Source organism: Armigeres subalbatus, unplaced genomic scaffold (assembly GCF_024139115.2).
Source record: "Armigeres subalbatus isolate Guangzhou_Male unplaced genomic scaffold, GZ_Asu_2 Contig490, whole genome shotgun sequence".
Taxonomy (NCBI): Eukaryota; Metazoa; Arthropoda; class Insecta; order Diptera; family Culicidae; genus Armigeres; species Armigeres subalbatus.
Window position 1 is genome coordinate 425,602 of NW_026943250.1, and position 27,957 is coordinate 453,558.

Consider the following 27,957-nt stretch of genomic DNA (forward strand, 5'->3'; position numbering starts at 1 on the left):
CTCGAATGATTGTTGAATACCTAACAAAAGAAGAGAAAAAAATTTGAAGACTATTCATAAATTCAGCTTGTTCTTTCACATCAAATGGAAATTGAAGTTCTATGAACAACTTTAAAAGTGGGCTTTAAAAAGAATGTATGAAAAAAGGAATTGATTTGAATTTGAAGCGGCAACAAATAAAAGAGTCATACACATTTTAAGATTTAGATTAATATAAGGAAGTATGAGTCTGTCATGAGATATATCCAGAACAAATTGATTGACTTCCCTGTAGGAAGAATTTCCATCCTGTCACTCAATTGAATGAATATAGAACAAGAGCCAGTTTTATTCAATAAAAAATAATTTAATAATTTGTTCCACTTCAATCCCCACGATTTCCCCAGCGTAGTACACTAAAGGAATTCAAGAAGCACAGAAGACCCACTTTTATTTGCCTTTCCATCATTCCGTGGAGCATTTCATCTCTAGGTTGTCTCTATCATGGTCGCCGCCGCCATACTTTCTTTCCGTATTTTTTTTCTCTCTGGTACCATCCATACCCATCATGAGGTGATGATGGCTGACTTGTGCAACCGACGACGACGACGACGAAGACATTGGCGACGTTCTCGTTCCGCAATGAGTTGACGACCTTGGGGGTGCCAGCGGCAGCCAAATTGGGCAAAAAAGGGGAAAAGATTGTTTGTCAAAGTTGATTTCGCGGGCGGAAATTGAATAAAGAGCGGAAGGAAGATAAATACACTTTTTCCCCCGGACACCCGAACTTTTGTCAATGGGTGCAAGCTGCGAATGTGACGTTAGAGAAGCGGGGAGTCTGTTCCCGTGATAAATACAACCGAAGGAGGTCAGCAATTTCCGGTGCTTTTTTCTGACGCTCCCAGTTTGAGTCCTCTTCGGTGCGGATGGGAGCGGTGGATCAAAGGTGGATCACTCGCACACAGAACGAGTTCGTAGAGAAATGGAACCGATTCGGGAAACGGGAAGTATTATAAATTTAATTATAATTTCGAGATCGGTGATCTACGAGTCACCCCCGGGGGAGTTAAATTAATGTCAGGTTTTATTTCATTCGAAATACGGACTGATGGGAGTAGTAATTTAATAATTCCGACCGGAGTAAGTCTGACGAAAACTCTCCCCCAATCACACTGCATTTATGTCGTTCGGTTCAATTATGATAAATCCAGCAGACAGCTTGGAGTGCTTCTGCCAGGATAATAACGGCTTATCCTCAATTTAGTCTAAGCCTTACGAGCTTTGGTTCTGTTGGAATGGCTGTTGAGAACGATTGCTGGCTACGCAGCCTTGGGATTCTGATGAAATTTAGTGTGCGATTTGAAAAAGGATTCTATCACTGGAAGAGAAAGATTGAGAAGCATTATGCATACAAAAATACAGATCTCTCAGATAAGATGATGAAAAAATGCACTTAATTGACAATATCATAATTATTGATGTAAGATAATAGTGGAGACATTGAAGATAGTTATTCCGACCAAAGCAGTAGTGGCCTTAGTCGTTCGTAAAATATTTCCATATTTTACTTGGTTCATAACCGTATGGCGCCAACCACGTAGTCCAAGCAAATCGTTTTTTTACCTGATCTATGCACTGGGTGCTATAAGTCGCAGCTTGTCATGTGCGAGAATAGTTGATTTTGAATTTATTATCATGTTTTTGTAAAATTAGGAATTAGATTCGTCTGATATCTACTTTCAGCTTAGTAGAAGCAAACAAAGTTTAAGTGATGTAAAACTGTTATTCCTCACGATAGATAATGAGTACTGAAGTTTAATAAGTAACTTATTTGTGTAATTTATTCCTGATTTAGTGAAAATATAGGCGGTTGTGTAAAAAAAACATCCTTTTTATTTTTACAGATACGTATTTCGACCTCAACTGTGAGGCCGTCTCCAGTGTCTCGTGCTTGACTCGACGCAACAAGTGAAGACGGCTTCACAGTTGATGTTGAAATAGTTTTTTTTTAAGAAAACAAAACGTAGTGGAATTAAATGGAAAGTACTAAGCTCGCCTTCGACAGTTGAAGACATTCCGCTGAAAGCGCTTAAATAAATTTTCTGAGAAAACTATGGGTCAATACAAAATTTTGTTGCATAGCTGTGGAACAATTGAGTTATTTGTTCTTTGGCCACTAAGAGTGATCAACATTTGACAATGTTGGCATAAACAGGCGAAGCATATCGTACAAAAAGTAACCAATATTTTCTAGATCCCAGACTGAATCTGACTGTAAACCAAACAGCCCAAGTGGCCTAGAGTTGAGCTTTTCTTCCAATCTATTGATGGAATATGAAGTCTTAAGTTTTACTGCCTCGAGAGTGTCATCAGCTACCTGTAGCATTACGTCATCCGCAAAACCCGTCTGAGGCTAATATGATGATACTTTTATGCCCTGAGTAGTCGAGACAATTTCCAATCCGAAAATTGCCTAGACCGGCACCGTGAATCGAACCCAGCCACCCTCAGCATGGTTTTGCTTTGTAAGGAATTATTATCGGTTGTCAAGGGTTCTAGGTAGTCCACGAACTCCATAGAGTCCAGATCTTCCAATTAACCTCCGTAATGGAGGCATATATTAAAGAATTAACAAGTTATGTGAACCCATACTGATATTAATTTGCATTCTAAAAGGTCCTTGCAGTTGTCATTAGATCTAGGTAGACTACTTATAGTCAAGATCTGCCGATCAATCGCCGTAATAGAGGCTGATATTGAACAATTAACAAGTTGTGTGACCTTATATTGGTAACAGTTTGCATTCCAAGTTGATCTTGTTGTCGTTAGTTCTAGGTAGTCTACGAACTTTATTTAGTAAATATCTGCCGATCAATCTTCATAAAGAAAGCAAATATTTGAGAATTAAGACAATGTCTGACTTTATATTGATATAAGTTTGCAATCTTAGCAGTTCTTGTTGTTGTCATGGGTTCTAAGTAGTCTACAAACTTAATATGGTCAAGATATTCAGATCTTACGGAGATTGTTATTGAAGAATTCTTAAGATCTTAAGGAAGTTATTGAAGAATTAACAAGTTGTGTGACAACTTCTTGGTATACCAAGGTTCCATATTATTAATATAAAGCAGTGCATGCCTTGGTAATGTGATAAAATCGAGCAGAAAACTTGATGAAACCCGGGTACACAAAATCGGGTCTATTCCACAAAGGGCATATACCACATTTGAAACAGGCTGATAGATCTTTAGTTACGCGTGTAGACCTTGAGGCCTCGCGTCAGGCATTTTTTGTATAACAAACGTCATGTGCAATATTTGAAACGGACCCACAGATCTCTGGATCGCATGTAGGTCTTACACCCAGCATTTCTTGAAGGGCAAAGACCATATGTCATGGAAGCATTCTATTTCATGTGTAACAAATGACATGCATCACATTCGGACTCACTCCAGGGATTTTTTTGGTGACCATGATTATATGCCAGAAACGCATTCTATCCTATACACCACAAAATGCATTTATCATTTGGTCGGGGTTCAGCCAAATCGCACCAAGCGCCAACGAAAAATTACCCATTTTTCTGCTGAAACTTTCGTTTAGCAGATTTATTTGGTCGTAATTTGTTTCCGACATCCCTCAACCTCATAACTGAGGATATCCTATTGCAAATGTACGTTTAAAGTAATATGAAACTGTTTTCGTTGTTCTTGTACGAACAAAATAGCACAAGTTAGTCGAAAAGCCGCTTGGTGCGGTTTGGCTGAGCCCCGACCATTTTTGAAACAGGCCAAAAGATCTATGGTTACGCATGTAGATCTTAAAGCCCTACTCCAGTGATTTCTTAGATAGCCATGAACATATGCAATTGAGTATTCTATTCTATGTATCGCAAAACACAAGCCCAAGCTTTTGGCGATTTTCGAAGAACTTAAATAAAAATGATGATGATCTGCTTATTGTGCGTCAACATATCAACATGGATCTGCAGCACTTATGAATACGCCGGAAATGCTTTCAGATGAGCTGGTAGATCTGAGGTCCATGGGGTTGTTGAATGACTGACGATAGTGAAGGTCTGTTTATTATGTTTTCGTATATCAACATGGGCCTAAAATGGTTTAATCAACTTGAAATACCTGTTGTTTAGTTGCTAGACCTTATACTATTCCTTATACTATTCCTAGATACTATTACAAGACTTTTTGGCGCACTAAGCACATCTCATGGCCTCAGCATTCAAACTATTGTACAACCATGATACCGTAAAGAATTTATACGACCCTGATACGTAAATTACCTAAAAGATACATCCTTAGACTAAAAGTAAGTTAAATATTAAAATTTGCTTACCTTTAATATTTTTGCCTTTCTCGTACAACAAAATTGTACTTAAAAGCTATATGAACACTCCGAAAACGAACTTTTGATAGGAGGCCCGAAGACCCATAGTGTTATATACCAATCGACTCAGCTCGACGAACTGAGGTGATGTCTGTATGTGTGTGTGTGTGTTTTTTTACAAGGGTTAAAGGCCATCAAAAATCTGCGCGACAGACACCTCGAGCATCCACACTATGCTCGAAGGCGAACAGGGATGGCCCCCCCCCGCCCTGCTAAAAATGTGCCCCCCGGATAACCCGGGTCCCTTATCCTCCTTGCCTCGCCCCCCCCGGGACCACGGGATGCTGCGACTCCCCCGGGGGGGGGGGGGGCTGAGCTGTGCTCATGCACTTCTTCTAAAATTGTCATTGTCTCGATCCTTCGGCGGTCGTGCCGCAAACTTCCTCACTCGAATCCTTCTGACTTCCCCCGGCGTCGAGGGTGGTCCACCAGTTCCGGTGAAGGAAACTTCCGCACTGATGGTGCCCCGACTACCGGCGGCTATCGCAGGGGACGCTTTCGCGCATTGCGCCGTCTTCGTCTTCGGGTTGCAGAGGTGGTCCGACAGTTCCGGTGGTGGACTACATACCCGAAGCACTTCCTTCTTCTTTCTTTCGCAGGTTGGCGGTTCGACGATTCCGGTTGGCAGAAGACTCGAGACTAAACACTGCTCACTGGACTCACACTGGATTTTCCCACTAGACTACGCTTATTCGCTGGTCACTTCTCCATCTACGCTGCAGTTCTGACAGTATTTGCGTCACGACTCTGCTGACCACATTCCACGTGCCTTCTTCGTGACACATTCGCTCTGCGATGTTGTCCGCCCTTAGGGCAGGCATTCCTCTACGTACTTCCGCAAACCTTGGGCAATCGAATACCACGTGTTCTGGAGTCTCTTCGACATTCTCGCACTCTGGACATAACGGTGAATTAGTATGTCCAAACCGATGCAAGTACTTCCGGAAGCATCCGTGGCCCGACAGAAGCTGCGTCAGGTAAAAGTTTACTTCACCATGCTTTCTGTTCATCCACACCGACAGGTTTGGGATGAGCCGATGGGTCCAGTTCCCTTTCTCCGTACTATCCCACTCTTGTTGCCAACTCACCATAGAACGCATTCTCACCTCCTGTCTTACGTTTCTGGGGTCTCTTCGCCGATAACACTTGATTTCTTCCTCCAGTGTGATGCAGATGGGTAGCAGTAATAACGCATACTGCCTCTGACGATTTCGTTCTATATGCGCTGGCGACTCGGATGGCCATCAGCCGGAACACACTTTTCAGCTTTTCCCGGTTCCGCTTGGTTTGCAGTGCATTGCCCGAAGCAGGATCCCCATATCGCATTATCGATGACGCTAGCTAGCAGACGCCTCGTGCTGCTTCTTGGACCACCTACGTTTGGCATGATCTTCGCTATTGCGTTCATTGCCTTTGCCAACTTTTCACAGGTGTAGTCAACGTGGCTATTGAAATTTAGCCGATCGTCGATCATCACTCCCAAGTGCTTCAGTGATCGCTTCGAAGCAATCGCATGGCCTCCGACGACGATCTCCATCCACTGGATCGCTTTGCAGTTGCTGACTAATAGCACCTCCGTTTTGTAGTGAGCTATCTGCAGCTTAACACCACTCATCCAGCGCTCGATCATGGCTATCGTCTCCGTCACCAACACCTCCACTTCTTCAAGTGTCGCGCCCATTGCCGTTAGTGACACGTCGTCCGCAAAAGCCACGATTTTCACTTTCCTGGGAAGCTGCAAAGTCAAAACTCCGTCGTACATCCCGTTCCAGAGTGTTGGACCAAGTATGGAGCTCTGGGGAACACCGCTGTAACGCGCATCGATTTATGTCCTTCGTTCGTATCGTACGTCAGAACTCTACCCTGAAAATAACTTTTCAGGATATTGCACAGATAGTTGGGGACCCGCATTCTGTGAAGCGCCGTCGCGTTCCACCAGTAAGCTGGACGCCGATTGCTTCTCGGTTCTAGTTTTCGTGGCATCGTAGCGTCGCAAGCCCTTACCATCATTCTTGTTAGCTCGGCCGCATCAATGATCTCGGTACTGCTGTCCGGTCGAAGTGCTTCAACGAATAGGTCTTTGTTAAAGGCTTTCGTTTTCCACCTCCGATCACTGGATATCCTTCTTCGTGTTGCACCAGGATTTCGTTGGCCAATACGGTAGCGAATCGCCTGGTGGTCGCTGTGAGTGTACTCCTCGCTAACTCTCCAGTCCATACTTGCCACCAACGAAGGACTGCAGAACGTGATGTCGATGATAGACTCCCTCCCATCTCTCCGAAACGTGCTCACCGAGCCTTCATTACACAATCGTACATCTAGCTTCGCTAGAGCTTCCTGCAGGATATATCCTCTTGTGTTGGTCACTCGACTGCCCCATTCCACGGCCCAGGCATTGAAGTCACCTCCTATGACTACCGGCCTTCGTCCGATCAGCTTATCGGTTAACAGATCCATTATCTGGCTAAACTGATCCACGGTCCACCTTGGAGGTGCATAGCAGCTGCATATGAAGACGCCGTTAATTCTGGCAATCACGAAGCCTTCGCATGAACTCTCCACCACTTCTTGAATAGGGAATTTGCCCATGACTTGTATCGCAGCCAAACCCGTTCTATCTGTCACCCAGTTACCGTTATCAGGGGGAACTCGGTTGTGCGGTTTCACAATGATTCAGATTAATCTGAATTATCTGCATTACTGCTGGCCTGCGATCGCCCTCTTGTAGGCTGGGCATTTGTAGCCACCCGTTTGATGGTCATTTCCGTCCTCTGAAGTGCAAAGCATACACTTCGGTCTTTGCGTGCAGTCTCTCGCAAGATGACCTGTTTTCCCACATTTCCAGCATATGTTAGATCTGTCCAAAGCCCAAACACTTGAAGCATCTCTCCATAGATTTGCTCACTTCTGGGGCGGCTTTCAATGGGCATTTCGACCATCCAACCGTCAGTTTGCCTACTTCCAGTGCCTTATGAGCAGCGGTTACTGGCAGACGAATCATCGCTGTCTGTTTGCCTTCCTAATCCGGATCGACATTTGTACCTCGCCTATATTGCACTGCACCTGTAGTGCTACCCGCAGCTCTTCTTCCGACGTGATCTCGTCTAGCTGTGAACCGCAGGGTCCTTCTTCAACTCGAAGAGCTTCTCTCCGGTTTGTGTGCGCCTGGTCCTTATCACGTTTTCGCCCAAGTCCCTCAACTCAGGATCTTCTCTAACTTTTTTGAGAAGCGCTGCATACGTCGTAGCGTCGTTAGTCTCGAGCATCCACACTATACTCGAAGGCGAACAGGGATGGGCTCCTCCCGACCTGCTAAAAATGTGTCTCCGGATAAACCGGGTCCCTTATCCTCCTTGCCTCGATCCCCCCGGGACCACGGGATGCTGCGACTACTTCGGGGGGGGGGGGGGGCTGTGCTCATGCACTTCTTCTAAAATTCCGGCCCCTAGCTTAGGCTAGTTCGCCGACTGGCTTGCTGAGATCCACTGCTACGTTGTCTCGATCCCTCGGCGGTCGTGCCGCAAACTTCCTCACTCGAATCCTCCTGACTTCCCCCGGCGTCGAGGGTGGTCCACCAGTTCCGGTGAAGGAAACTTCCGCACTGATGGTGCCCCGACTACCGGCGGCTATCGCAGGGGACGCTTTCGCGCATTGCGCCGACTTCGTCTTCGGGTTGCAGAGGTGGTCCGACAGTTCCGGTGGTGGATGACGTCCGCACTGGCGGTGCCCTACATACCCGAAGCACTTCCTTCTTCTTTCTTCAGCAGGTTGACTGATCGAGTGCCGAAGTCGGTCCGACGATTCCGGTTGGCAGAAGACTTCCGGTTTTTGATTCGATTTGAACCCATCTAATCAGGTTAACTTAGATTCTATCAGATAAAACCAGATTGATTAGATTAGGACAGTGTTCACGTACGTAAAACGTTTAAGTTTAAACCAACCCGATAAGGCCCACGAGATAATCTGATTTGTCCAGATTTGATCGGATTCAATAAAAATTTATAATTTTCCAACAAATTTCATAATTTTAGATCAGATAAGATCAGTTTGAACCAAATTAGATCAAATAAGCAGATTTTTGATCATAATTGAAAGGTGTGATCGGATTCAATTGGATCAGATTTGTTCAGATCACAGATTTGATCGTATTTGAACAGATCAGGCTAGATAAAATCATAAAGTTTGATCGAATCAGATCAAATTTGATCAGTTTTCATCGGATTAGATATGATTTTATCAAATTTAATTATATTTAATCATATTTGACAAGATTTGATAAGATTATATCAAAATAGATCATTTTTGACCACTTCATCCCAGATTTCAATAGATTAGGTCAGATACTTTTTCTTTTTCTTCCTGATGACATAACATCCTTCCCCTTCTAAACCAAGTTACCATTTTTGTATTCGTGTTTTTGCCTTTCTCATATACTAAGTACACGTAAGGGCTATATGTTCGCTACAAAAACAAACTTTTTCTTTATTAAAGAGGCTTCCAGCCCTTGGCTGGTTCAGCTCTTTTTTGTATTCGTTTATCATGAGACTAACACGATAATACTATTATGTCCAGGGAAGTTGAGGAAATTTCCAACCCAAAAATTTCCTAAACCTAACACGCATTCGAACCCTTTTTAGCCGCGCATCTTACCGCCCGGTAATGAAGGTCTTGATCAGATACAATCAGATTTAATCAGATTTGTTGAGATTACATAAGATTTCACAAGATTTTATCAAATTTAGTCTTATTTGGACAGATTTGATCGCATTTGGTTAGATTTGATCAATTTAGATCAGACGAGACAATTTTCAATAGAATTAGATCAAGTTCGATCAGATTTGATTGGATCAAATCTAAAACAAAATAAGTTTAGATGAGCTTATACTGAAACATGTGTGTTCATATTACATGATTTGCAAGCAGATTTGAATTGAATGAGATTGAATCAGTTAAAGTTAGATCAGTTTACATCATTTCATAGATTTGAAAGACGATTTTGGATTCGATTTGAATACGAAAACATGCACTTTTTTGAGATTTTGAGTAAATTTGGCAGTCTTTTTTTCAGTTTTATGTCGGGATCCAAGTTTTTTTTTTCAGTTAGGGGCCGTACACTAATTGTGTTACGTATTTTTCTGGTTTTTTGTTGAAGTAAGATTATTTTCATAGATTTTTTTTTTCATTTGTTTGGAGCGGAAGAATTTGACATAGCCCTTTTTACTTACGTCTTACTTAATTAGTATACCGCTCCTTAAAGCTTGGTCGTGGCATCAGGGGTAGAGAAGGGAAGAGATAATGCTGCCATTTAAATTACAGCAAAAACATTTTTTCTCCTTATTACTTCAAGGTAATTCAAAACTGCTCACTACAGCAAAAAAAATCTATACAAACAACCGCTGCCCCAAAGATCAACTTTTGACTTTTCGATTTTCCATCTATTGAAGAAGTTTCCGCTCTTGGAGCACCCGGAACTGATCCAATGGTACCGAACGAGCCATCTTGTGCCTATGCGCGTGATGTAAACTTCGACTAAAACAAGTATTTCGAGAGGATAAAAGTTCACGCTGGCCGCCAGTTGCAATTGCCATTTTGCGATAATTTGGGCAAGATTCTCGAAGAAAGTTTACACATCAGCTTCGGCCTCGTTCCTTGTACAGCTTTTCCGCAGGAAGAAGTTGAGGTTTGTAATTAAATGTTGAAATAGTGAATCTTATTTTCCTGGAAACATCTGTTTGTTTTGCTGGTTGCAGATTCGTCATAAGTCCTAATCGAAAAAGTTCTACAAGCATTGGAAAAACTTTTTCCCTTTTAGAGTTTCCTTCTTCGATATGTTAAGATATCACGACTTTTTCTGTCAGCATGAAGGATTACACTTTAAAATATGATTTTAGTAGCAATTATCAACCTATTTTTTGCTCTCTCGAGGATGAGCGCAATGAAGTCATTACTATGGAAGCAGCAAACCAGCCCACAACTTGGTTATTATTCCTACGAGCTGTGGAACAGAAGCATGATAAATGGGATCGCCACTCAACCGCACTGCTGAGCTGCTTGTGGTGGCGAACTCGATCAAACGGAAATTAACTTTCTCGTGATTCCCTCCGGCGTGGCGCACAATCAAGCTCAACAATAGTTTTCAACTGGTAAAGAGGAATTTCTATTGGGTAGCTAAAAACTAACAGCATCCCCCAAACGCATCAACTGAGGGTGAAATATCGTAACTACACATTTACATAATTAATATTTATTAGAATTTCGTTTTATCATCAAGATAATAATGCCGAGCATAATGAATCTTTTTTCTAAAAATGTAAAATCAGTCAAATTTTACAAAAATAAAACAATTTTTACAATTTTGCTGCATTTTTTCTTGGGATAATAAAAAAACGAATCAATTTCGGAAAACGCATACCCTCAATGCTCGAAAGTTCCCGCGAAGCAATTCAGTGAAACCGTAATCATCCATGCCAGATATATTGCAATACAGCATGGCCGGATGCTTGGAACAGCGTTATCTTCGTCTCTCTGCTTCTGTGCGAGATCCGAGCGCTTCAATTTTGTCCTGTTCCAATACCGGGGTTACAGCTTGGGGGATATTGTTTATTTATCTCATCTTGCATCATCGCAGTTTGCTGGAGGCTTCTGTTCCTTGGCGTTTCGTAGACGATGAGCTGAATCGGAACGTTACACGATTTATCCATTGTTGTATTTGGCGCAGAGGATACAATTTCGTTCATTATTGTCGGAAGACAAGGAAAGTCTTCCCTGGCTAACTGTGTGAAAGTGTTGACGGTTACTTCAACTTGAAAACAGGCAAAAGTCAAATGGGTATGTAGCGCCATGCAGTTGAAGCAGCATCTCCTCCACTTCCGAGAAAATCAAGGACGTATAACACGTGAGATGGAAGCACCCCGCAGCTTTATTATCGCCATGAGGAATACTCCATCGGTTGAATGGCAAAAAAGGGAGAAAATCAATTTCGATTTCATCCATCTGGTGTCACGACCAGTGTGGGAACGGCTGCTTTGGGAAGGTTTTGGCGAAGGGCGAAACCTGGTGGCGTGACTCGTACGTTTGTTGGAGCTTTAAGCAGCTTTTGCTCGTTAACGCGCCTAGCGTATCGGTTATTGGCAGGGGATGAACAAGGAGTACAAGTCGCCTTTGCTGCGTGTTGGAGGATTTTCACATTCAATCCATTTTCAATCGACGTGCTACACATGTAGACATAGAAGACTTTCAATGGACCCGCTTGGTTTACCGTTTACTCTTACTGGTACTTATGTATAAGCTTCAAAAAATCTGAAGGTTATGAATTCCCGGTAAAAAAAGTATGCAAAAATGATTCCGTTAATCCTGAGAATGATCAATTGCGGACTATCCACATCTACGCAAATAATTTTCGATGCAGGGCAATTTGACTTTGATAGAAGATGTTTTGATAAAAAAATGTTAAATTTGAACTATATTTGTCTTAGAATACCTCATCTACTAATTAAAAATATAACCGAGATAAAATAATTTATGGCTTTTCAGTGGAATGTCTTCACTTGGGATAGTATAGAATTTAACAACTTGATTGTTGTAATATATAACATTGCGCCATTAATTTTAGCATATTTCCTGACCGATTCGTGTTCCAGAACTTTCACAAATTCCGTAGGGTTGAGTTGTCCTTGAAAAAAGTGGCCTTTCATACGTTTAAATCAAAACAGGTCGTGTGATACCTCAAACTGCATAATTTCACAAAGCCGTGGTTTTCCCGCAGTTTTTCATATTTTCGAACACGACTTTGCGAATCTCTAAAAATGCTAATGTATTGTACCCTCCTTACCAGGGTTTGCAGAAATGGCTCCCAATAGACAACAAACAACGATAAAAGAGAGGCAAAAACTGTTCCGAATCATAACAAGCCATGATAACAAATTTATCAAACTTGTATACAAGTGCGAAAAAGCAGAATCGGATAGGCAGCCCCCACAGAAAAATGGTGATTTTCGCTTTGTTTTCGCTTCTTTCGTGTTGGTTACTGCACAGCTGTGTAAAACAAGTTGAAATGCATCATCAGAGCCAGTGCTCCCCGGATTTGGAGCTTTATAAAGGAAATTTATCATGGGGTATAGCCTCCCGAATCAGTTCTCTATCATGACAGCTTGCGAAAAAAGTCTCTCGCGGTATGCTACATATCGTATATGAATACAGAGATGATAAGTGAGAGACTTGTTCTTTCTCTTCAGGATTCAATCCCTGGGTCCCTTCCCAATGCGAACCAAATGGCTGTACGGTATTGATTAGTACATTATAATTATTCAATACATTTTATTGGAAAATTCAATACAAGAAAGCTGGACCTTTGTCTGATTTGAACAAAATCCGGACATTTCCACGATCAAGAATTCATAACAAAATAATAGGAAAGGGTCGTATGGCCGAAGCCCATTCGACCGGAAGCCATTTGGCCGAATTCCACTAGGCCGAACAAACCATTAGGCCGCAACCCTTCTGACCCCGAAAGGGTCATTTGGCCGAAAAGGTTCTTTAGCCGAAATTCTCATTTGGCTTAAAGGGTGGTTTGGCTGAAAGGGTCATCTGGCCGAAAAGGTCGTTTGGCCGAAAAAGTCATTTGGCCGAACAGGTTATTTGGCCGAAAGGGTCATTTGACCGAAAGGGTTATTTAGCCGAATAGGACATTCGACCCAATAGGTCATTTGAAAAATGAGAAATTGGGAGTGAGAAGAGAAACGTTTCAATGCTCATTCCTCATTCCTCACTCTTACTGCAAAAGTGAGAAACGTGAAGCGAGTAGTGAGTACTACTCACTTTTCACAGTGAGAAGTGATAAATGCTAGGTGATAAGTGAGACGCCTTATTACTCACTTCGCGCTTCTCACTTTCTCACAACATCTCACATTGAGTGAATTTTACAGGAGACGTATTTTCCCAAAAACTTAGAATAATATATTCAAATTAACAATTTTCTGCAACTCAACTGTACTGACATGTTATGAGTGATGTGCCTAGGTAGTGGTGGGAAATATGTAAAGTTTCTGGACAAATTTCAAGCTTATTGAAACAAAATGCACATATACCACTATTAATGGGAACAAAATGCAACAGAAACCGAAAATCGGTACCAGTAAAAGTGGTACATGTACTGTACAACATTTATGCATTCTAAACGGTAGTTAACCATCTTGAAATTCAAAACAGTGCACAATATGAAAAACCCAGATCAATCCACCTAGCGATGGTGGTGCCTTTCTCGCGCAATAAAAAAATAAGAAAAACACATAAGAGAGGTCGAAATAGCACTTTAGCGGGATGGATTTTACTTTCTCCATCAATTCATATCCACTTGCGGTCATTTGAGTGCATTGCTGCAAACTTTGAAAAAAAAAAATTTTCGAAAAAAAAAATAAAAATTTACCAGAGCATCTGATTAATCCCCCTAGCGGTAATGTTGTCTTTCTCGTACATTATAAGAAAATGTATTTTGACCATAACTTTTGAGCCCATAGTCCGATCCAGCCTATTCTTAATAGGAAACAATGGAACAACGTTATCTGACGAATGAAACTTGTTGCGAGTAAATCGGTTTAGAGTGAGTGCCTAAAAAGAGTTTAGATCATTTTTGATCACACACACACAGACATTCACACACACGTACACACATACATCACCTCAATACTGTTTGGGCTTTCTTCTAAATGCTTTTGAAGTGATCATATAGCTTCTACGTATACTTAGTAGACCTCTTCATGTTTTCAAAAAGTATCAAAAATTTAACCGGTCAGCCCAGAATTACAATTCTTATGCTAAAATAAGCCTTCTGTCAAATTTTCAGCTAATTCGGATAAAATTTCGAGGTGGCTTAGGTCGATTTAGTGTTATTGGGCTATTTTCAATTTTGGAAAAAATCTAACAAGATATATAAACGTCGAAAACTATCGCAACAACCTCTATACGGAAGCTTTGGGTGTGCTCTACAAGTCTTGTGAACATTGCTGATTCGTTCCGTTCACATTTTGTTCATGTTAAAGTGATTTTCAAGCTTTTAAGTGCATAAAAATATTGTTTACCCCAAAAGTCGTTGTTCTACAAAATTTTTGAGCTTATGACAAATGATTGTTAATTTATTATTTTATAGTTCCCTTTTTTCCCTGGAAATTTGAGTAATATAATTGCCCATGTGCGATTTACCGTTAAATTCTTAAAAATCAGAAGCTGAATATTTGTCATAAATTTGCACGCTGAGATTTCTTCGAACAAGTTGTTCAAACAAAGAAGCTTCGATTTCACTTGTTACTAAGATGCACTTTATGTTAAAAGCATGCAGACATATGATGAAATTAACAAAATTTGGAAGTCGTTTGTTGTTAGCATCAAATATCATATGATTTAATTTATGTGTTGTTCGAAAAACTTGCTTGAAGAAATCCTAACGTGCAAATTTATGACAAATGTTCAGCTTCTGATTTTTAAGAATTTAACGGTAAATCGCACATGGGCAAATTTCCAGGAAAAAAAGAGGAATAATAATATAATAAATTAACAATCATTTGTCATAAACTCAAGAATTTTGTAGAACAACGACTTTTGGGGGAAACAGTATTTTTATGCACTTAAAAGCCTAAAAATCACTTTAACATGGACAAAACGTGAACGGAACGAATCGCAATGTTCACAAGACTTGTAGAGCACACCAAAAGCTTTCGTATAGAGGTTGTTGCGATAGTTTTCGACGTTTATATCTCTTGTTAGTTTTTTTCCAAAATTGAAAGTAGCCCAAAAACACTAAATCAACTTGAGCCACCTCGAAATTTTATCTGAATTAGCTGAAAATTTGACAGGAGACTTATTTTAGCATAAGAATTGTGATGCTGGGCTGACCGATTGAATTTTTGATACTTTTTGAAAACATGAAGAGGTCTAATACTTAGTACACGAGAAAAGCGAAAATGAGCAATTTTTCAAATTCATGTATCTTACAAAATGGTGAATTTGGGCAGAATTTTATTCATGGTTCTCAAAGTTTAAAAGTTCAATAGTGTAGGGCATGATGTTTTACTGCGGGGTATTGCGGGGTACAAAACTGTTTTGTTCTTTAAATATTGCGTTAAATATGCTTTTAAAAAACTACTAAAAACTAAATTTTGGACGGAGCTATTATTACATTATCAAGCCTACTGCATAGATCTGTTTAAGAGCTTTGTAACGGTATATAAATATGTTACTTTTTTGACGAAAATATTGCAAAGCTGTCAGTTTTCCCAAAAAAACGTAAAAATATCTTTCCTAGGAGGGGCTAGTTTGAACGCCCCTCCATCCCTCCCTAAAAACTCTAAGAAATGAAAACCGTCCTGATTATAAAATTATAGGTTATAAGCTGTGTATTCATTACATTTTACTCGCCCAAATAGAAAATTGGCCTTTTGGTAGTTTTGGCCACTCCTTTATATGGGGCTGTCCTATTGTGCAGTGTAAAAAACGGTTGGAGGAACACCCGAATTGCCGAACTTTCTTTCAAATAAGCTGATTTTAGTGGGTTGAGCTGTTTTTGGCAACGGAATGGCCATTGTGATATATACCAGGAATTAAAATGTGCATATCTCCAGATTTAGTTAACAAAAACCTATTTTTCTTCATTCCCTTACTAGATCTTTGCAAATTGAAGTCGTTTATGTAGAAAAAAATCAAAATTGACAAAATTATGTACCGCTTTTTCTGGCAGCTTTTCAAATCAGAGGTTGTTACTTACATTTCAGCATTATAACAAACGTTTATTTTTAATCTGCTAATTTTATTTTTTATTTTCACAAATGTAGACTTATGAAGACTTTTAGGGATTTTCAAGACGCGTATTTTACTATGAGAACATCGTCTTTTTCCGTTGTGAAGTTATATTAATTTACTTAAAAAATTGGCTCTAGTCATATTGGTAAAACTTTTTTTAGTTTGCCGGTAAACGTAATTTTCACAGAAAAACATTTGTTTATATAATCAGCCAACTTAAAAACTACCTCAAATCACTTGTCATAAGACGAATTTGTACAATCCCATTTAATTCCACCACTTAATTGTACCTTGACAGATACGTATTTCGACCTCAACAAGTGAAGACATTCCACTAATAGCTCAAAATAATTTCCTTACAACAGAAAATGTTTTCTTAGCAAAAATTATTGGAAAAAGCTGCGCTACAACTTTGTTGATTATTACATGTTAGTATTCCGTAAAATAAAAAAAATGTGATGGTCCACCCTAGTCTTCAATAGTGCAATGTCGTTTGATCGCCATTTGGCCGAAAAAGTCGTTTAGCCGAAAAAGTCATTTGGTCAAAAAAGAATATACGGCTCAAAATGTCGTTTGTTTGGACTAATTCTTCTTCTTCTTCTTCTTCTTCTTCTTCTTCTTCTTCTCCTTATTCGTATATCATGAGGCTAACACACGGTCTTGCTTTATAGCCGCGCATCTTACCGCCCCGGATGGACAAATTATATGAACGAAAATGTCATTTGGCCGAACGGAGCATTCTCCTCATTTCTCAGTTCTCATTTTTCACACTATTCACACTTGTTTAACGTTTGAATTCATGAATTCTACATATTTCTTATTTCTTCGAAATAGCTCTTTCCCTTTAACTTAAGAATGGTTGATCGAAGGAGTGAAGAATTTAACTTCGTAATCGCGAATCCTAACTCTTTTCGAAGTATTGATTGCACACATCCACAGTGAGTAAGGATGAGTGAGTGAGAATGAGTGAGTATGAGTAGAATGTATTATTGTCTAACTTCTACACATATATTGTGTATCCGGAATAAATTTATACCGCTTTTTATACCGAAGTTGGATTTTTCTCTCGATACAGGCAACTTTCCCAACTTCGGATATAGTGCGCTGGATTCGCCTAAAGATGCGCGAAACAACGCATCAATTAGTTTGACAGATAAAACTTCGGAAGAATGTTCGGTTCGGAAGTCCCGACTTCCGAATTCTAAGTTGGTGCTACGCCGACAATACTACATCAACAATTGCGCTCGATCAAATGGTGGCTGTGCGAGATTTTTGTTATTGGGTCATACACTCGCAGACAGGAGCACAATGGAAAGGTTAGAGTCTGCCGCTGAAGTTCAGCTCAATCAAAACTAATTGCTTATTTTTGAGTATTGACCAACCAACTATTGTAATTCACGTCCTTGTCGGGTTGTGACAAATAAAAGCTGGAGGAAGAATATTAATTTTGGACACTCATTCTTCTACATCTACATCAATTATCCAAAATTTATCGATTGAGCGAAATTAAAAGCAACTGGGTGAATTATGGTTCTTTTCAAATAACTTAATTAATTCCCAATTAATTTATCGATGAAATCCATTCTATTGTTTATTTACCAGTGTAGTTTTTCTCGACTGAAGAGCAGCCCGGAAAATCCGGCCAAAAAATTACAAGTAGTAGTTCGTAACGAAACTTATTTTTTGTCTACAACTACGAGTCACCGGGCAATTAAAAAAAATCTCTCAAACTTAACAGTAAAAATGAGTTTATGTATCCTGGGATCAGGGTAGAAATATTACAAAGTTAATGCAATGAAAGCATGAATCTCAGTATGACAGTCCAACTCAGTATGACAGACTGACAGTCCAGTTAAAAAAAGTTATTAATCCGAATTCGTTGAGCCCTTAAGTATTGGTGAGCAATTTAGTTTTGATTATTTAATTGGAAATCTTAACAAAAAATTACAAATTAGTGTTTTTTTTTTATTTAGCGACAAATTATCAAAATGTGTTAAACCATTGATACTGCTGTTGCAAGTTTCAGCTTGTCAGGATAAATTACGCTCTTTTCTGTATTTAAACATTAAAATGTGAAAAATTAGGAGTAATTACCGACAAATCGCTGAAAACGCACCTTAGTGATAAATTTTCTACAGCAACCACCAGCCGACGCGCGTTTATTATTTTGCTACCGATGGAAACGGAACGATTGAACTATCTCCTATTGCCAAGCGATTGTTTTTTGTACATAAAAAAAATCGATTCGGATCAACATTCATTAGCTTAAGTTTTCAATATGGCGTATATATAATCTCTAACAGCGGCAAAACCAAGATCAAAATCTTGTGCCAACGTCAGCCTTTCGATAATTTTTCGCTGAAACGTTATATACGCCATCCAAGGGAATAAATTTATTACAGCATCCTTCTCAGACGCGTGCTTTTGATTTTGCTACTGACGGCATCGTAACTATTGAATTGTCTGTCGTTGCCAAGCGATTGTGTTTTGTACTTCTAGAAAAAAATATCTCGGTTCAAACTTCTCTTGTTAGGTGGTCCTGAAAAGAACATATTAATTTTATATAATTTATAAAATTGATTTTTTTTCTAAATAATGCGCATTTCAGTCACCAACGTCTACCACTCAATAGATTAAAACTGGCGACAAAATTGTGACTTGAGAGCTGCTTTCATTACTGGTTGCCATTCGATAGATTTTCAGACTGAACCTGAAGTTTTCTCGGGGTTCGGAAAGAATTTAAATTTTTAATAGTTTAACGTTGATAATTAATAATTTTCATGAATTAGGTAAATGCGGGAGAGCTTCCGAATTGATTGACTAATAATTCTTGAAAATCCATCAAACGGTAAATGCTAAAATCTCCCCTTAGTTCGTCACGGTCACGGGTTTGGAAATTTTCGTTTCTGAACCTTCTTTTCGCCAAGAACCATCGAAAAAAAAATTATGACGAAATATGGCCTATATGACAGGATAGCGCTTGTATTAGCCCAACATTGACATTCCACTCCGGAAACGATTGTTTTGCAAATATGTGTCTGTCCGTGTGTTTGTTTATGTATGCTCACATAAGCTGAGAAAACGTTAGTACACTTTTCATGTAGTAATCCTTAACGTTCAAAAGTTATAAAGAAAACGATGGTTTTAACCAAAAAGGTTTTTGTCCTGGTTCAATATGAAAAAGGCAATGTTACTACTAGGTGAATTAATTCTGGTTTATACCTACAAAATTTGAATCTCTGAAAAAAATAACTCAACTGTTGCATTAAAAATCACAGCATACGAGAAGTGCTTTGTTTTTCTTGTATCTTGTCTTAATTCATGGTGTTTGTGAAATTGTTAAACCGTTAACTGTCTCACAAAATACACTTTTTTAGTCACACGACCAACTATTTCGTTTCTTATTCGTGACTACGAAGTTGATGCCTCTATTCACGTTGGTGATAAAAAAAACCCGAAATGCTACCTATATCTAGAGTGCTTTGAGAATAGGTCGTATGTACAAAAGAGAGTCTCTCTTTGTCTCCATTCTCTTTCGATTATTACAGATCTATAATAAAGTTTACTTCAGATTTCTGAAGATTATAGCTTTGTCTAGCGTTCTGAAGTGAAAATGTGGCAAAATATGCAAAACTAGCTTATGTACAAGCGAAAGAGAGCGTGAACAAAGAGAGCCTCTCTTTTGCACATACGACCTATTCTCAAAGCAATCTAGATATCTGTACATGCAGATCGTAATTATAAAATTTGTATATCTGTATACCTACCAGATTCTGTTTGAAAACTAGTAAAAAATCTGTGTAAATGCAAAATGATATGTAGTTTTAGAAACCCTTGACCTGGGACAGCGTCTCTTGAATGACGTGCAGCTGCTCGTCGATTTCGTCCTGTGTTGCTGGTAGGCCATGTTGCCGTCCACGCACCTTTGGAACCCACCCCAGTCGACACAATGCTAGTTTCGATGGGTATGCTGATGCCGGTTTACAGAGGAGCCAATTTCCGCTACCATCGGGTAGTGGTCTAAGCTGAGCTCCTGGTAGAAGATCAGCTGCAAGATGTGATGTTTCATATTTGTGATGAGATGGTCGATTGTTGTATGCACTCCGAGTTGAAGAATCCGGGCTCAGGACCCGTGCAGTGGCTTTCCTCCATATCGTTGCTCCAGATAATGCCGTTTCGATTGCCATGAGTGTTCCCCCAGGATTGATGCTTCGCATTCAGGTCTCCAGCAATGGTACACTGAGTTTTGTCTTCGCGTTAGCTTGACGATGTGCCTTCGAAGGGCAACTCATGATCCATCGTCGGCTTTGACGAGCATAATTGTGCCGACAGAAGTGGTAGCTTCGACACCGATGGCCTCGATGACACTCAGCTAGAAGCTTGGCAGCGAAGACTGATGACCACACCACCTCCCTTGGTCGGCCGTTTGAGTCTCACAATGCGAAAGTCCGGACATCCAGTTTAAGATTGGTTTACTCGTGAGCGAGCAAACATTCCAGTTGACTCGGACATGCAGTCATTTTCAATGATGAACATGCCAAGAGAAGATCTGGTCGAATCGGGTTTTGCAACCACACAGCCCAGTGGCAAGCTGCGAGAACATCAGCAACAGTTGCTTGCGGTATAAAGCGGAGAAAATTCATCCGATGGGATAGTTTCGTTCTCCGACTGCCGACGGAGCGGGGCCATTCGCTGAAAATAAGTTGCTGACGATTAGCTGTCCTCGCCTTCAACAGCAGTGTGCTTCGGCACCTTGTTTGTGGCCAGAACGAAAACACTTGTCAACATTTTCCTATGCGCGAATAAAAAACACGAGCGTTCATGTCGCTGTCCTATAGAAGTCATGCAGTGGACCAGACGACCCGTTACTTATGTCAATCGGTTATACAATGCCGAAGACAATAGAAATTCATACAGCTTCTCCGCGGAAATGCAGAAAAATGGATGACGTTTTACGGGGAAGGCCAACTAATGTCGTTTTCGGTTATTGCTGGGTCGAACCTAGTTCTGCACCGGATCCGCTCTAACTGCTGTCAAAACGTTCGGTTATTCGTTCAGGTTGGATCGCGATCCGCACCAGATCCGACCCAAAATGAATGAGGTTCGCTCTGCCGATTTATCGAGATCCAACCTAGGTTCACCAATACATTCGAACACAAACTGTCAAACTGGTGTTTATGTTTACGCTAAAGGAAAATGAAATCGTAAAAGACACGGATGGGTATTTGATTTTGTTTGTTTCATTTGTTAAATTTATCAATTTTGTTGCTGTTTTCCACGCAAAAATTGATTATTTTAATTTTGTGCTGTCTTCAAGTTTCTCTGATGGTGAATCGGATTCAGATATCGACATATTTTTCGCTGATTACTTCAGATGGTAGCTCCATTATAAACAAAATGAGGGTTGAAAATTTGGTTGAAAATGTGATTTAAAAATGCAGTGACGAGAAGGTAGCTGCTATTTATTCACTATTACGTTGTGTATTCGAACATATACTTTAGGTATAATTGCTCTATCAATGGGAAAATAGCGTACCAGAGTATCTGCCGCTATGAAGTTATTTATACCAAAATGTTCATACCATTATTTTATTCATGATTGCAGTTCTGTGCATAATTTGTTCAAGGTTACGGATTTGAAGAATATAAACATAATGTATTAACCCTGGCATTAACCATTTGTAAGGCTTTGGCAACTATATTGCCATCAACAAATTTATTGTGTTTATTTACAAATGATTATTCATAAATAAATTCAAATGTTTATTTAGGAACAGTTTTTATACGAATTGAGCATAATTTTTGAGTGGAAGAAGGGTTTTAGTTGTAATTCATTAAAAAACCGACAAAGACATATTTTATCCCATTGATATTTATTATGTTGAATCTCCTGTTTAGATTATGTAGTGAAAAATGATTTGCCTCTCTTGTATATTTGGTTTTTGCAGTTCTGACGAAATCGCAATTTATCCCTAAAGGTCCCCTCTTGGGGGAAAAATAGCAAAAAAAAATGCAAAAAGCAAAAAAAGAATGCTGTTCAACTCTTGTGCGATTTGATTCTTTGTTTTAAAATAAAAGGCCCCAAATCTCAATTGCTTTCATATTTTCTTGTTCTGTTCCATTTCAATGACATAATTGATAATTCAAATCTACTGTAACACAATCACTGTTACCCAAAAAGCCATATAGAATCAGCATAATAATTTATCGGGAAACACGGATTGGCATAAATTCTTTCACGGCAATCCACATTGCCGTCGTCATTCATCACAAGCTCCTAATCACATTAATTTATTGATGGATTAATAGTCATTTTAGTCATTAAACAATTAACAGAACGTCTGATTTGCCCCATAACTCATAAAACAAGAAAAATGAACACTAATAACAAAATTCAGTATTTAAAATATGTCTGTTTCTGCAAGCTGATAAAAGAGCGAATTGAAAACAAAACAGATGATAGGGATTAAGTTCTCACTAATACCATCAAACTGACTCGATCCCGATTCGTTTTTCGTTCGGTTATTCAGAGTCGAGGTCGGACCTGACCCAGGTTTAAAACCGAAAACGACATAATTGGCATTTCTCGTAAACAATTTTATTATCATAGCCGCTTATCTCTTTTATTTAGAATAAGCTTTCCCAAAGAACCCGTATCTTTAGATACATTATTAGAAAAAAAAAACAAAAACAAATATTACAAATATACGATCATCATAATTTTTCGTTTACAATTTGCGTTTGCCCGCCCGTTCCCCACTTTTGCATAGTATGTACTCCGATCGATCGTTATGGGATGAAAGTTGCCAAAAACATTCGATGGCTCCCGGGGGCATCTTTTGTCGGTAGGAATTTCTATATTTAAAATTTTGTCACATCCGGCCGTCCACCGTTGCCAGTGACATCCGGAGCAGTAGGGACGGGACATCGTTGCTTCATTCAACCACAGTAGCGGAAATCGAATAGAAATTGTTGGTGCCGAGACCTTGGACGGTGTGCGTGGGGGCTGCTGGCGAACAATCTTCCGAGCGAAAGTTGTTTTATCACTTTTATTCGATCGAAGAGAATAAAGACATTAGAGGTTGTGAACACAATTGAAAATTTAATTATTTTAAGCTTACGGAATTCGTTTTAAAAGTAATTAAGCTATTATGGACGTAAATAGTTGTTTCTTTGAAATAAAATGAATCCATGAAGACTAGTTGTGGTCAACATTATGGATCCCACCTCACACAAAGATTATTCAAATTGCGTATTACTTGGCGGAGTTATTTATATACCAATTTGACCAATACAAAGTGTTCCAAGAAGATGAATTATATGTCGGTGTGCTCATTGTGTCCGGCTCTGCGAAAAACCTCCCAAGCCACTGTAATTCAATAAGAAATTTTGGGAACTGGGAAAAGTCAACCAACCGAATTCGAGTGCCGACCATACCCAACGATAATTAATAATTTCCCCACAAAAGATGTGTATCCCTTTCGGAGAAACGCATACCATTGTTTGCCCCATTATGAAATTCCTTTTACGGGTTTTTCATTATGCTTTTTCGGAAGCAAAAATTAATATCGATACTTTGGGGGAAACGAGCACCGTTTGACGTTATTAGCGTGTGTACCATTAGCGTGTGAATTCCATCTACAAAAAAGGACTTTGAGAATCTTTTAGAGGATAATTACAATTTGCAACAGCTTCCAATGATGGCCGTCGAAAGTTTCTTAAAGTGGAATCTTCAAAATTTGGTGCGTATTTCGATAAGCATAGAGCAAGTTTTTTTTTGCAGAATTGCGTCTTAAAGAAAATTGAGCTCCACCGATATTGGAAGAAAATGAGAATCATCCGAAGCTGTGGCTAATAAAATTATAAACCAATGACGATCAATCATGTTTGCCTACGTTCGGCAAAGTGAGCAACAACGTTTGTCACAATTTTGAACTCAAACAAAAGCACGTTTAGGGACAAAATGCAAAATACCGTCGCCGAAGAAGCGTCGTCGTTCGGGCATCGTTCATTGTATACCTGGAAGGAAAAGGAGAATTTGGGAACATCAGCCAGGCGGTCGCTTACCTTCGGTTCCGAAGGGAATTCATTTCTGTCGTTCATCTGACGTTGGAAAGTTATGATTTCGCTTCATAGGAATCGGTGAACGGCAGAAAAAATAGAATTAGGCTTATTCATGCGACTAAGTCTGCATTAATGCAAATTAAAAAAGTTAGACCTGTTGCGTAAAATGATCTTTATTGTTGCTGTTTTGCATATTCATAAGAACATTTTCACGGTATGCAAATCTCTTGGCTAAATATGAGAAAAGTACATACTTCTGCTTAGTGAATGAACCGCTTTTCGTTTTTAATAACATCATCAGAAGTTCGGAGAGAGGTGTGCATGAGTGGATGATGAATGGAGTTGGATATTTTTCGACAGGTATTTTCCCAAGGAGGCCCCCAACAATGAAGCACGCCTCCAAAGTTATGATGGATGGGATTGTGTTTCCCGATGGAGTCGGGTGTTATTTTTGGCGCTAAGAGCTCTGGGACTCCATTCCTTAGTAAATTTGAGACAATCATTTTGGCTATCGATTCTGTCAAATTTTCTGCCAATTTGCCGAAAAATGTGTTGTTTTATTGTAAGAAATAATAGTCTTCTCTGTAGTATTGCAATCAATTCCCATACGTACGTTTTTGTATATTAAAAAGGTATCCTTACAATTCGCTATAAGTGCCACACGTATATTGGTTTTCACCATAATAATATTTTCACTGAATATGAATTTTCCGGCATCGAAATCCATTTGAATAATTTCTCCATACCAACAAATTGTTATATTTCGATAGCACTGAACGAATCTTTGTACCATATAATAAATTGTCATGATTTTAATTACTTACCAGCAAACAACACAATGAACGTTTTTCTTCTCCACATTTTCCAGGGGTGTCGCCGTCGACGACCAGGGCTACATCTGCGTGGCCGACTCCGGCAACAACCGCATCCAAATCTTCCACCCGGATGGCAGCTTCCTGCGTGCGTTCGGTTCCTGGGGCTCCGGTGATGCCGAGTTCAAGGGCCTCGAAGGGGTCGCCATCATGTCCAACGGGAACATTCTTGTGTGCGATCGGGAAAACCATCGGGTGCAGGTGTTCTAAAAGTCTCCCGCTTGGGTATTACGCACTATTTTCGGGTTGAGTTTCAAGTTTGATTAAGTAGGAAACCAATTTCGAACTGATTGACTGAATGGCAAACTTTTCATTGCAGATAAATCCCCGCCATTGATCGCCTGTACGAAAGGAACGCGATGAAATCTTAAAACTTGTAATCGAAAAAAATATGCGGGAAAGCAATTCGTCACGAACGGAAGAGACGGAAACCCGAGCGCAGCTCGGAATGCCAATTTCAGGCACCAGTTGTTCGAAATTATCGCTCGGAATCGTGGCCAAATCAATTTCATAATTTACTTATTCTAGTCCAATGCTTTCGTAATAATTTCCTTATCTGTTATTAATTTTCAGTCCTCTGTCTATGAGACGTAGTTATGTTGATGTTGTTTTGGAATTTTGCGCTGATTGGTTCGAAGATTTTTATCCCCAATGGAAAACTTGTAACGATGCTCATCAATCAAAAAATAGCGAACGAAGTGGAAAATAGAATATTCAATCTTGAAAATGCAAATGTCCTAGAAAGTAATAATAAAGATTTTGATTTTTGTGTTTGAACATCTAAGCAGTGGGGAATAAGCGTGATTAAATTTCCGCGCTCGATATCACAGGCCTTGTGGTGCGAGCGCCCTAATCCGTAGCCACCGCCGTTCAATCCATCATGCGGAATGACAACATAATCCTATTCTTTTGATCTGTCAATTAATCCCAAAAAAGAATCTTCTCTCGCAATGATATCCCTTTATCGACCTCAAGAATTCTTTCCCCCCTTATTGCCAATCATCGTTCGAAGGTTCACTTATACAGTGCGCTCCAGTTTTTGGCGACTCGGAATACAATTTATGTAGATTCATTTCGAAATGAATTAAAATATAAGAATAAAAACCCTACCTTTTTTCGATGCTCAAGAAAACTTGATGGCTTAAAGCGTTGCTTAATGTACGAATATGTACGGCTGGTAGTGGAAATACAAAGATTTCGAAAATCTGTTGGAGTAGTCAATATCAAGTTTATAGTAAAGAGTGGGATCCTACAATCGACACGACACTGTATCAGTGGCATATTTCAAAAAAAAAGCCTTATACACATTGTTGTATACAACCGCGAAAGGCGAGGCAAGCAAATTCGATTTGCGATACCGTGGGTCTCCGTTTCTTCGCTTCGTTCGTGCCAATCAACCCACGTGTCTCAATGTGATCACCATCTTCCCTGAAGGATGCGTCTACCCGGTGGCGCTGTTCGATGGCGAGAAGCAAAAATTCTCTATCGAACCGAACGATGATGTGGCGGGAGCTCTTGTTAGGACGATGCGATGCGAGCTCAACGACCCACGCGAGTATTCGCACATCCAGTGAAAGTCTTCCTGATAGGATTTTCATCAGTTTTGACATGTAATGCACGATTCTCATTCTTCTCGTTTCGCTTGCTTTGAATTCATTGCCCAATACAGGAACAGAGCCTGCCGGCAGTCGTAGTTATTATCTGAATCAACTGAGACGTAGCTACCCGTCTTACGTACCATAATGCGCTCCTAGTCCAATCAGAACGGAACAGTGAATAAACGTGTTTCTACTAGGAAAACGAATGGATCTAGTTCAATTGTGCAACCAAAAGAGGGAAAATGTCTAAATTTTGTTATAATTACAGCTAACAGTTATCTAAATTAATCGAATACCATATAAAACAAATTTCTTCACTTGCCTTAACATGAGTTAGCCTTAACACGAGATAAGGTCTTATGAGGGAGGGGCGGGAAAACACAGAAAAATCCCTTATGTAATTAGTGCATCGACCCTTAGTACTTGTTTTGGAACAATCAAACTTTGAATAGAATTCGAATCGTCCAATCGTCAGTCCAACCGAGTTACCTTATTTTGTCTCTTCACAAAAAAACGGTTACGAAGTAATTTGGGCGTACATTATCTTGTAAACGATTATGTACAAAACACGAGAATTCTAAAAACTAAAATTTTAAAGTCATCTGATAATGACAAATATCGGCTCCTAAAAGTTATTGTGGTATTTACCGATGTTCATCAATCTTGGAAGATTGGTTGATACAAGTGGAGCAGCAGTTTGTGTCACTGAACAATGCCAACAATAATTATATTCGTAGGAATTTGAACAGTTCGAAAAACTTTTTGTTTTACCCAAGCATAATAGTTGATATATTGAATGTATTTCTTATTGGCATTACATCCCCACACCGGGACAGAGTCGCCTCGCAGCTTAGTGTTCATTAAGCACTTCCCCAGTTATTAACTGCGAGGTTTCTAAGCCAGGTTACCATTTTTGCATTTGTATATCATGAGGCTAGCACGATGATACTTTTATGCCCAGGAAAGTCGAGACAATTTCCAATCCGAAAATTGCCTAGACCGGCACTGGGAATCGAACCCAGCCACCCTCAGCATGGTCTTTCTTTGTAGCCGCGCGTCTTACCGCACGGCTAAGAAGGGCCCCTATTAAATGTATTATGCCTTGTTAAAGTTCTTGCTGTTTTCAGTGTGCCTTTAAAATGTCAAAAGATGTTTAGTGTGGCAGTGGCTACATAGTGCCTTACGCAGTTTTGATCGGAAAAAGGGTCGTTGGGCCGAAACCTATTCGGCCGAAAGCCATTCGGCCGAAT

General features: G+C 39.8%; 1 protein-coding gene across 1 annotated transcript in view; it reads left to right on the plus strand.

The window, feature by feature from the left end:
* The window catches only part of LOC134204256 (RING finger protein nhl-1-like), an 89,581-nt gene extending 64,232 nt beyond the window's left edge, over positions 1-25,349 (plus strand). The window contains 1 exon segment of the mRNA XM_062679077.1: positions 25,106-25,349. Within this exon segment, the coding sequence (XP_062535061.1) occupies positions 25,106-25,319 (214 nt within the window). The 3' untranslated portion in view covers positions 25,320-25,349.
* The last annotated feature ends 2,608 nt before the right edge of the window (positions 25,350-27,957 follow it).